The sequence below is a fragment of the Numida meleagris genome, chromosome 5 (assembly GCF_002078875.1).
Source record: "Numida meleagris isolate 19003 breed g44 Domestic line chromosome 5, NumMel1.0, whole genome shotgun sequence".
Lineage (NCBI taxonomy): Eukaryota > Metazoa > Chordata > Aves > Galliformes > Numididae > Numida > Numida meleagris.
Genome location: NC_034413.1, coordinates 15,319,349 through 15,331,591, shown reverse-complemented (window position 1 = coordinate 15,331,591; position 12,243 = coordinate 15,319,349). Strand labels below are relative to the sequence as shown.

The following is a 12,243-nucleotide window of genomic DNA, read 5'->3' as shown; positions in this document are numbered from 1 at the left end:
TGCAATTGATGTAGCTGGTTGCTGAGTGTGAAGGAGTAGGGATCAAATCTGAAATATCTCGAACTTCTGGCTCTTTACTGAGATGTTTTACATGCAGCCAGTTCCCCCTCACCAGATTTAAGTTCACGTCATTAAACAGTGTTGTTGTTTTTTTCCTGAGATTTTTCAGACTTGAGCTTTCCGCAGCCTTTGCTGATGTCACAGTTAAGTGATTTTAAGACTTCTACTTAGTATCTCTCAGGGTTAGATCTTTACAGCCATTATTGTGAAGAAAAGGCCGTGACCCTACAACTAGTAGTATGTGAGTGACTGAGAACACTTTATGTGTTAACCTACATGGGTTACTGTAGTTTTACCTATGTATGCAATGGACTTCATGAATACTTGTGTAGCTAAGCTAGTTATAGGTTATCTGCAGTCAACACAATTAATACAGTGATGCCAAGTACATATAAAGAGGAAATAAGAAGCTGTTTCCATTGTAATGTTTTATTTACAACAGAGGCTTTTTGTGTAAGCATTTGACATCTTTTTGCACATTTCTCTTCAGTCCAGTGGGTTGGAACACTTCATTTATTTACCTTACAAACAGCTCATTGTTCAAAGAGAGCTACGCCCCGAGAGTAAACCAGTACTGCTATCTGGAACTGACTGATATTGCTGCAGAATTCTGAGTTTGTTGTTACTTTATGCAAGACAAATTATTTGTCAAATTAATAAGAAAATGTGTTGTTGTTTGCAAGTGGCAGGAACTGATAATGATTATGTCAGTAATTTTTTTTTTTTTGCTTGTTAAATATACCAAATTGGAAAAAAAAAATGTGCAAGATTTGTCTTTGGAAGCAAAAACCGGTGTAACTGCTCAGATGTGCAGTGAGGTTTAGGACATTTAGTGCATTGTTCCTTGCTTTTGACTGTCATTCAGATTTATTCATTAAAAACCAGCATGAAACAGCATTCAGTTTAATTGGGCCAGCCTGAATATATCATCTTCCACTCATGGTTAATCTAAGAGCTTTCCAGCAGATGTGCAGCCATTTATTGGTTCGTATTTCAGTGTGTGAAAGAAAGGAGTATTAGAGTGCATTAATTCACAAAATATATATTTTCTGTTTTGTAGGAACTAAGTAACTTTCATTTTGTGGCTTTTGGGGGTCTGCCTGCTTGATCCTGCTGTTTCTACTCCTGTGCAATCTTAATTCTTCATTAACAACAGTTCTGTGGAAAATGAAGTGTACTGGATTGTGATGCTCTTTTGAATCTCGGGATTAGGATTGTTTTAGCAGATAATGTTTGCTTCTGCTGTTCCCCACCTGCTGAAATTGATAAATAAATTGATAAAGTTGTTGTAGGAGAGCAAACACAAGATTTAAGCACTGGTGGTTTTATAGTATTGTAATTGCCTTTCTAATGATGGAACAGTTGTTGTTTAAACAGCTCAATCTTTGAATGAATTTTTTGAATACTGTCATCTCATTGACTATCACAAAGTCCTTATTACACTGAAATATTTGCAGTGAAGAATATTGAACAACTTGTGGTAGTATAATGCCCCTATCCAGATAAAGCAAAGAAAGATTTCTTCTACAGTATCGAGAATGGCTAGTTACTTTTTAAGGAAACAAACATGTAGAGTGTCCCACTCATATCCATTATCATTTCTTACTCTATTTCTTGATAGGGCCAAACTAAAAATGATGACTGACCTTATCTCAGAATGTACTGTGATTTGCATTATAGTCTTGGCTGCTGTAAATAGGTTTGTTACAGTAGAAGAGAACAGCCTGAGAACTTAAAACTGGGCAGTCTGTTCTATCCTGCTTGGCAATAACATGTTTAGCAAGGTAACTTTGGTGGGGAGGTGTTTCTCTTAAAGAGCAAAAAAAAAAAAAAAACCCACACTACATTAGAAGAATGGTAATAAATAGAAAGTTTGCAAAAAAAGAAGTGGAAATATGTGGCTGAGGAACAAAAATGCTACACTCAGACAGAGTGCCATTGAATGCACTGCTTCCTGGTGTCTTTCTTCCAACTTTCATACAAATGCACAACACAAAATGTTTTTTCTTCATACTGTGTAAAATATGCTTACTCTTAGTGGAGAATCATAAATCTGACTTTCTTGTTTTTATGAAAAATGATAGTCCAGAGTGGACTTTACTCCCTGTCAAGAATTGTCTTGCCTGATGTTTGAGCCAGGGCTTTCCTCACAGCACAGAGTTGCATTTGAGCTTAGACAAGGGTCATAGGACTTCTATTCGTTTGTTCTCTCAGGATCTGTGATTCATCTCTCCTTTGCAAACAGCTGCAACTGTTCCTTTTTCCACCGGCACTGAGAAGATCTTTTCCCTGACTCCTGGCTCCTATTTGTAGAAGGACTTCGAGTACCAATTCCAAGCCACGGATATTCCAGGATATTCAGCTTTCAAAGTGTTTTGTCTTCTATTAGATAACTTACATTTATGTTAAGTGAAGGTAGATTTCCCTTACTAGCATAACTAGTTCCTTGTCCTGCAAAATGTGAGTCTGAAGCATGTTGGTTATGAATGCTCTTTCCTTTGTGGTGTGATATGAGTCAATATCCTGTATAAATTGTAGATGATTCCTGTTACATAAATGCGAGTCAGTTCTCGCAATTTTCATTACGGGATGACTTTTCTTTTTCCAAGCACGTCATACCAACGGAAGCAGCCACCACAGGCTGCTGCTTGAATAGTGTGTATATGAATCTGCCCGTGTGGCATGTCTTTTGCCCAGGCCTTTACAGAGTTTTCCTGGCAAAGTATAGGCATAACTTGCAAGTAATGAACGTGTTAGCACCTTTACTATGCTCCTTAAACTCAAGAAGTCTGTCTGAAATGTTGGCTTCTTGAGGTGGCTGAGCATCTGACAGATCAGCAGCTAGGATACTGACCTTGCTGAGAAATACGCATTTGTTAACGCTAGTATACAACATTTCTCTTTAGAGATCTGCTTGTTTGCTGGTGTTCTTCTTTGCTCCCAAGTGCTGTGTCCAGACATCTTTTCCATCAGAGCTGTATACCTGTAGTGCAACTAAAACTTAAAACTGTAAAGCATTACTTGCTTTGAGCCTGCTGTGACAACAGAATTGTATTTCCCTTGCTTAGAAGTGAGGGGGTTTGCAAAGGGCCTCTGCAATAGTATTCCTCTCGGGAGAAGGAACTTGAATAGAAACACTACAATCTAAGAAACTTACAATCCCTCTGTCATTTCTAGGTTGACCAAATGCAAATTTTACCATGAAATATTTGTTAATAAAGTCATACATTTGATTTCTGAAGACACTTGATCTCTGGAAACCTTTTTTTTTTTTCTGGAAGGACTATATTTCCTCTTAAATGCATGTCTACTTCTCCTAATATTTGCTCATTTAAAGCAGAAAATGCTGACAATGTAATGTCTTCTTAAGATTTTTTTTCAAGTGATGCTATTTCAGAGTTAGACTGTTGTGTAATACAGATTTGGTAAACGTGTAACAACACATTGTCTTTAGTAGTGAAGTTCCATCCCTTTGAGGTCACTGTGCAGTTGGATGTCTCCAGGCTTTTTAGTCTGTAGTTGTTGTCAAAGGTCACAAAAGATTGAAGTACCTGAACAATAATTTTGCTTTATGGGAATAGGTCTAGCCATGCTTAAACAAAACAAAATAAAAAGCCTCAACAACCTCTTAAATTGCCCACGAAAGTTTTGTAACTGGAAAATCCGCAGATATCAGAAGGGGACAAAAAGAATTAGAAAGTTTGGTTTAAAACTCAAGTTTTGTTTTGAGAAATGAAAGGAAAAATCTGGGTACATGTAATGAATTAGTGAAAGCAAATGATCGTTCTTTATTTGTATTTGCAGATGAAAAGAAGAAAACAAAGAAAATTGACAGTGAACTCAATCCTGTTTGGAATGAGGTAATTTTTATTTGAATTAATTATTGATCTCTTATGATAAAAAATGCTTGTAAAGTTTGAAAGTCAGTTTCTACAGCTGTGAATATTAGAGACTGGAGCTAATGAAGGTATGTTCTTAAAAGGTGTTAGTAAATACAAATGAATGGATTCATCCTGTGCTACATATTATAATGCAATAAATAATGATTTTAGGTAAAAGTAAATGAGCATCTGATGAGTTTGTGGTATGTGGTTGGTAGTTTTTTCCTTCTTGCTTTGGACCAAATGATATTCATCCCATCAGTACTGTATATGAGTGCGTAATTGGATCCTTTATGATATACTAAGAAAAAAACACAGAATGAATTGTAAACTGAAGTTCCTTGTGGCTTATGCTAAGGCTGCTATTTTGCATCTTCGGTAATATTTTTCTTGGGGAAAATATTTTCCTTGTCTGTTTTTTACAATCAGAAATGGTAGCTAAAGATTAGTCTTTAGTCCCTCTGTACTCAGCACTGGTGAGGCCGCACCTCGAGTACTGTGTCCAGTTTTGGGCCCCTCAGTGCAAGAAAGACATTCAGGCCCTGGAGCGTGTTCAGAGAAGGGCAATGAAGCTGGTGAGGGGTCTGGAGCACAGGCCTTATAAGGAGCGGCTGAGGGAGCTGGGATTGTTCAGTCTGGAGAAGAGGAGGCTCAGGGGAGACCTCATCGCTCTCTATAACTACCTGAAGGGAAGTTGTAGTGAGCTGGGGGTCAGCCTCTTCTCTCTTGTAACTAGTGACAGGACGAGGGGGAATGGCCTCAAGTTACGCCAGGGGAGATTGAGGCTGGACATTAGGAAATTCTACTTTTCTGAAAGAGTGGTCAGGCGCTGGAATGGTCTCCCCAGGGAGGTGGTTGAGTCACCGTCCCTGGAGGTGTTCAAGGAATGTTTAGACTTTGTGTTGAGGGACATGGTTTAGTGAGAACTATTGTTGACAGGCGGTCGGTTGGACTGGATGATCTTGTAGGTCTTTTCCAACCTTCTGATTCTATGATTCTTTGAATTTGTAACATGTAAGAAAGGGAACCTACAAATATTTGTTTAAATTCAACATCATCTGACTTCCTTCAGTTTTGGAGGGGAATTGTATCTGATCCTATGAATAATAATAAACTACTTATCTTAGTATGGCAAAGCAGAACTGCAAAAGAGAGTATCTAAATATTAAACAATTGAGTTCTTTTTCTGTATTGTTAATAGAAAGCAGCAACTCAATGTTCTATGAGTGTGTTCCAAGATTTTAAATTTTGCTTTTGCAAATGTTAGATCGTTCTTATATATCTCTAAGTGCAGAATTTATTTCTGAATAATTTTACTGTTTATGCTACTCTTGTTAATTAACTCTCATTAACTTAATTAACCTATGTGTAACTTGTAATTATGATTTAGTTTTGCTCTTTTTTTTTTTTTTTACTCAGATTCTTGAATTTGACTTGAAAGGAATCCCTCTGGATAATTCATCTTCCCTGACAGTTGTTGTGAAGGATTTTGAAACAATTGGACAAAACAAGTATGTACCTTTTCACAACATTAAATGCAACTTTTAGTGTAGAATTGATGTATGCATTTCAGTGTTTTCTGATGTAATAACTACTTCTAGTCTGTAAGGCAGCACGTTTCCCATCCCTCACCAGTTGGATAGTTACCGTGAAGAAAGTGCCAGCTTAATTTTTGAAATGTTGAAGCAAAGTCTGAGGTGTTTAAGGCAGAATTTGGTTAAAATTTAGATCCCCGTGGCTATTACTGTCATTTGAAAAGCACAGGTACCGTGATTCAGTTACTGATTCCTTGTAGTTAAAGTTCTTGTGTAAGTAGACTTCTGTCACTTCAGAAAACTGGAGCAGGTCATTATCTTGCAGAAGTGTGCAGTGCAGTACCCAAAACTGCTGCACTTAATACATTTCCAAAAAGTAGCCCTGAAGAAATCATAATGCTGTTAAGGCTCTTATCTTTAAAATCCCCCTAAGACGCTGCATTTTACATCACTTATCAAAGTATTGTCTAAGAAAAGAGGAAGCAGAAGTTGTTCAATTTCCTACCTTATCTGAAGAGATTCATCTCCTGGGAGAGTAACTTAGTCATCAGGATAAATATGTTGAGTAAAATACAAAAACTGTCTTGGGAATGAAATCCAGATTCCTGTTCCTTTGAGTGTCCTAGCCAATGGGATCTATGAAATGTCATATTCCTTCAGTATTCTTCCTGACTCAATGAATTTTAAACTCTCTGCACAGTTATTAAAAGACCTGGAAACATGAATAACTTCCCCAAGGTCAATTTGTAAATCTCTTTTTATCGTGAGGGTATATTCCCTTACGCTGAGCAGGGGAACTAAATCTCAGCTCAGCCTGTTGGCTGGATGTTGCAAACTTAAGACTCATGGCATATATCAGAGACTGGCAACACTGTTACTACCTCCTCTTCCGGTTCTACTGTAAAAAGATTTTAAAAGCAATGAGGATTGTTTTGTGTTGTTGGTGGCTTTGTGGGTTTGTTTTTTGTTTGTTTTTAAGAAAACACATATTTTGAAATTAAGAGAGTCTTCTGGGAAAAGTAAATTGAATAACATTAGTGGAAGAAGAAGTTGGATGTCTGGCTTCCCATTTGTTAGGGAAACTAGGGTTATGAAAATGGGAAGTGGGGAAGGCACTGAGAATTACCTTTTTAGTTGTTCGTTTATCAGAAATGAAAGCAGAGATTCCTGCTATCAGTAAAGGATTTAGTGTCTAGGTCTTCAGCAGACAGACGTACCCATTTTCTTTATGCTCACAATGTGCAGGAATTTAATGCTTTTTCCTTCCTGCTCTATTTCTGTTTTAGTTTGTACAGTTAGTGTATGCAGGGAGGTCTGAATCCTGCTCTAAAAATCTGAACTCTCCTAGTGTAATATGTAGAGCATCTATATAGTTAACATCAGCTTATGTATTTTTCAGGCATCTAAAAATCAAATGCCATGGGACCTGAGGCTGCAGATTTTTATTTTATTTTTTTCCACTGCGAGAGGCTGAAGGAAAGTTTAATTCATGCAGTTTTTGTTAGGGTTTTGAGGAAGTCCTCATTGCTCAGACAAAAATTCTTCATGCGATAGTAAGAAGCTTAGTTTAAGTTTTGACTAAATCAGGCTTCGTTATCAACTTTAGAGAACTAAAGATAAACAGTAGCAATATCTATGTGTGTCTGGAAGGATATAACATCAAATGTGAATGGTATCCTTCAACTAAACAAACAAAAATATGTCCGGGCTTTCTACACATGCTGTAATTACAGCAGAAGAGATGCTAAGAGTGTACGATTTTTTTTGAAATTTTTTAATGTAATTTTACTGTTGAGGAAACAGGCACCTTGAATTGAAGCTGCTAGCCTTATAGGATAGGAGAGGACGTTATAGAAACTTTAGAGCGCTGAAATGCTGTTAGATGTCTGCTTGGCATTTAGACATTTTTTGTCACTTTCTCCTTTTACAAAATGGGAATGTGTGCTAAGTAAGTAAATAAGGATTCTTGTTCCACTAACTTTAAAGAGTAATCCATGTATTTTTCAAGCTTATATTGTTACTTTTTTAAAATTAGATTTGTTTATATGAATTGAGTTTGATAGGACCTCTTAATGGTGGCTGTTGAAAAAAAGTTGTTGCCTTGAAAAATTAAAGTTGTATACATGTGTACACTGCAATTAATTCAGATTATATTAAAAAGCATAATATATAAATTTTAGTAAAATGTAGGGTGTTTTAATATTATTTTTGTCTGGACGTTGAGGTTCCTGCTGCAATTGTGAACAAATACATAATGCAGGATGTAAAGTTGTATCTGGTTCTGAACATAAGATAATAGATATTTGAAGGAAAAAACCTCACATAACTATCTGGAGTTTTGTAGGACTTCACCTTTAATTCATTATCGGAATCGTATCTGTATGGGGTACCTTAAAGCAATGTATGCAGATCATCCCAATAAAGAAGACATAAATGAGAGATAGCTTTATGAACTTGTGGGGAGCCTCTCATGGTTTGCATGCTGTTAGTCAGAGAAAAAAAAGCCACTCTCTAAAGTCAATTGCAGGAAAAGTTTAAGCTCTTCTGGGAGGGCAAGCTAGTTGCAAATTATTGTTTTAGACCATGAGTGTCCAACATTCTGGCTTGTGTGGGCCTCACTGAGTAAAGAGGAATTGTCTTGGGCTCCATGTAGGTAGGTAGCTCCAAAGGTAATGCCTCCTAATTAATTTCCATAGAAACTACAAGAGATACAATAAGCACAGAAACACTGTTTGATAGAGCAAATTCTCAGCTATAAAATACTATCTTTCAGCATAGTCACCACCATTAGCTCTGCATTTTTGTCAGTGATGAACAGGAGTTTGCATGCCACACTCATAAAAACCTCCATCAGCAGAGATGACCCACTGTAGTTGTTGCCACTGCTGACATGTACCACCCACTGCCTCATTGTGCTTACACTCCCTGTTTGGTCTCCATAAACATTCAGCAAACATCCATGAATGTCAGTGGTGCCATTTCTTCCAGATGGAGAAATTCGGTTCCACAACTTTGGCCCATACCCACTTCCATGTCAGACACCATTTTGTCAGACTTCCTCTCAGCTGCCATCTGTTGCATGGCGGTGATGTGTAACGGAATGTTGGTGGGAAGGTTCAACCTCTACTGTCACACCACCACCATCTGCCTCTGATGTTGAGGGACAGCAGATTAAAACAGGAGGCATTACTTTTGGAGCAGCCTTCATAAAATATATAATATAGTTAATGTATGAGAGTAACAAAACATTTTAATTTTTAATATTTTTCTATTAAAACATAAAAAAGAAGAGCAACCATAAAACTAGTGGGGTATGTGGCCTTGTTTTTTGTGAACGTAATCATCGGTGTTGGTCAGTGGAAGTGGCTGCCATTCTTAGTGAGTTCTCAAGGTGTTTCTCAGATTTTTTAATGAAATTTTTCCTTTGTTTCATCCTTGAAAACAGTTGTTCACAAATGTACGAACTGCCAAAAAGTGGTGGCACGAGTAAGTGAAGCGAGGGATATTTCTCTCTGCTAAGATAGGGATTATAAAAGTCCAGTAGAAAGACATGATCACCTTTTTTGAGTTGAATATCTGATCGCAACAATATACATTCCATTTGAAAATTTGCTGATTTTGTATTTTTTCTTGACTGAAACTGGAGTCTCAAATATTCCAAAAATTGATAATTTTTTTGCAATCTTGAGACTGTTCTCAAATTCCTGTATCACAACAGAAAGCAAGGCTGCCTTTTTTCTGCTGTCCACAGAGCTGTGTTTAGCCAGTGAATACATTAAGAATGCATTAAGTTTCTTGCAAGAACTTGATTTACCACTGCACAATGTTCAGTTGGCGTTGAGTGACAGTTGCGCACCTGGGGCCAGGCTGGGCTGCTCTGCTCGGTGAGCCAGCGCTGCTGCCGTGATGGTGCAGGGCAGGGGCTGGCTGCATTGCAAGCTGTGCTGGGCTGCATGTGACCTGCAGCTTGGATGTGCCTGTTTTTGGCAATCCACAGCAGGAATAGAATGTATTATTTTGTGTCCAAACATGATTGTACTAGAAGCTCCAGCAAAGCCTAGTTCATTCTTAACACTCCTAGCAAGATAAAGCTTTTAATTTGTTTGAAGATTAAAAGATTTTGTTTAATCTTTATCTATCCCATAGTGGTTAGGATCTTCAGCCAATCTCTGCTTTTTGCTGAAAAAGGTAAATATATATTTCGACAAGAATCCACTCTCTAAGTCATAGAGGAATTTTAAAAATGTGAGCAGGAAAAAAAAAAAAAACAACCCTTATCCAAAATGAGCTGTCGGTTCCCTACTACTTTGTATGAAGTTCCAAGATTTTTAAAAAGATCCATTTCTTTCCTGATCAGCCCCTCTTCCTCCCAATGAATGCCAAGTAGGGTTATTGCTGTTTTGAAAGGCAGTGATGATAAATTTGGGTATTTTATGATGCTGTATATATTCGCACCTATTTATAGTAGTCTGCTTCCATTGTAGATTTTCTTTACACCTTTCTACCTCCTCCCAGCAGTTAAACTGCATTTCATATTTTTGTAGTGCTTCATCAAATCTGCCGTTAAATCTCTGTTATGTGTGCAGATGCCCTCAGGTCTCTGATTTGAGATTTCTTTAGGTCAGTAAAGCAGTAAAGCATGCCTCTGACTTTAGGAAAACCCCAGAAACCACTTTATGGAGGAAAGCTTGCCAAGAATCTGAACGTTGTAGTGGAATTTGTAGATTATTACCAAATAAGGGAAGGTACTTAACTTGAGCTCTTAAAATACTTCATTCTGTACAGGGGTTCAAATTGTAGCAAGCATGCTGTTTTTCAAACCCCTTCTGTAACCATCATCTGGGTTTGTGACTGTTGAGCCTAACACACACAGTTTATGCAAATGCCTGTTTTGCTTTTGCTTATGCGGTGTCTACCGCTTACTTATTCTGTGTACAAATAAAAAAAAAATCTTTGTGGAAAAAAAGAAAGTAAAATTGTTTGGGAAAGTGATTTCCATGCCCAGAGCTGTGCAATACATATAGTCCATTCCGAAGACAGAGCAGTGCCTGCAGAGTCTTGTTCTTTGAAAGTAAATCCTCAAAAACCCCCCACGTATTTGCAGCATGTGATGTATTTGGCAAGGAAACAGGATAAGCAGAGTTAGAAGTAGGAATAGATGAGTGGGCTTCCTGACTCCACCATGATAATAGGAAATGTCATCTCAAAATTTCTTTTAAAGACAGAAAGCACTGTAAAAGCAGAAGAGACTTTATGTTAACGAACTTCTAGTGACAGGAGTATATAAAAGAGGGAGAGAAACTTTTGGAATAACTTTCCCACATATTACTTGTGTGCATGCATAACATGTATTTCTGTAGAGTTACTGATCCTATTTAGTAATACTGAGTTGGGGAAGGTTTTAGAACTGCCGTGTTATTGTTTTGACATTGCAAACACTCTTCAGAATAGCCTGATAGTTGTTTTTTATCAAGGTGGTCTCAGTCATAGTTTGAGTCTCGAAAAACTAATGAGACTGAAATGTATTCAAATTAAGAATTCTTTAAAAAGTGAACATTCTTTTTTTAATATAAAAATCTTGTCTTTAAAGGCAAGGTCTTAATCAAACATAGTGGTATATTTATTGATTGAAGTACATAAATATAGTAGAAATTTAATTTATTTCCAGGTTATTATGCCTGTTCATTTGTAATAAAGAAGAATGTAGGTTTTTAGTTCTTAGAGTAATTCAAATTTTGGCCCCCAAATGAAGTCTTTCTTTTTCATGACATCTAGCTCAACTTCCGCTGATTTCCAAGAACTGAGTGCTTTACATTACATTTATTATTAGGCAACTATTAAAGTCTGCAGAAGGTTTGTGAAAGTCTTGTACTCCAAGGAAGTCACCCTGCCAATTACACAAGTTTGTTTTCTCTGTATATATCTGAGAAGGTTTTTGCTGAAAACCTCTCCAGTTAATTCTGCTATTAATTTGTTGCTCCGTGAGGCAGATAGCCAAAGCAAGCGCAAAATTGTCTTGCACGTATCTCAGGGCAGTGCAGCACATATCTGCAGCTCTGCAGCATTCCAAAGAGATGCTCAGTAGAACGCTGTGCAAATGACACTGCCTTGTGTTGTCTGCATTCTAGTTCAGGACTGGAAAGGTGGAGTTCAGTGTCTGCCTATGGTCCTTACTACTGTCATTATGAATGACAGTATGTTAAACAAAACAACCAAACATAAGGCAGGGCAGGAGAGTGAGTGCTGTAGTATACTGTATTAATTTTTAGATGTCATGTTGATGTTGTTAACTGAACTCAAGCTTTTCAGACATAAAGGCCCATTTTTTTTTTTTAGGAAAACAGTGTTTGTCAAGGACTTTTGACATTATTCAAGAGCAGACCTGTTAGCTTTGGAAGTACATCTCGTGCTTAGTATAATGGGATTTGACTCTAAATCACATAAATTGTTCATTCCTGTAATCTTTTCTGTAGAGGTTCATGATTTTATTATTTTACTTCTCTTTGAATTCTAGATTGAACTGGGATTTAGCTTTTGATTGTGACAGGTATGTGTAGGGGATTGTGTTTGCTGAGAAACAGCAATGAGAAAGAAACTACACTGTGTGTGTGTTCAGCCTTATTTCCTCTGTTCTAGAGGAACATTCTTACACTGATGCAGGATGAGGAGCACAGTGGATGACTCATTGCTTTGGCATGCTTCTGTAAAAACAAGCTTGAAAGAGCACTTGAATATTTTTCCCTTTCTCTTTTCCTGGAGATAGAATT

At 37.3% G+C, this 12,243-nt stretch overlaps 1 protein-coding gene across 12 annotated transcripts in view; it reads left to right on the top strand.

The window, feature by feature from the left end:
• MYOF (myoferlin) overlaps nucleotides 1–12,243 on the top strand; it is a 70,433-nt gene that overhangs the window by 2,054 nt on the left and 56,136 nt on the right. For all 12 annotated transcript variants that reach the window (XR_002439231.1, XR_002439232.1, XM_021398217.1 and 9 more), the window contains exons 2-3: nucleotides 3,865–3,920; nucleotides 5,361–5,452. Coding sequence is in view for 10 of the 12 variants with exons in the window: in XM_021398217.1 (XP_021253892.1) it covers nucleotides 3,865–3,920; nucleotides 5,361–5,452 (148 nt within the window). In the remaining 2 variants the exon portion in view is untranslated. The remainder of the gene's footprint in view (nucleotides 1–3,864; nucleotides 3,921–5,360; nucleotides 5,453–12,243) is intronic.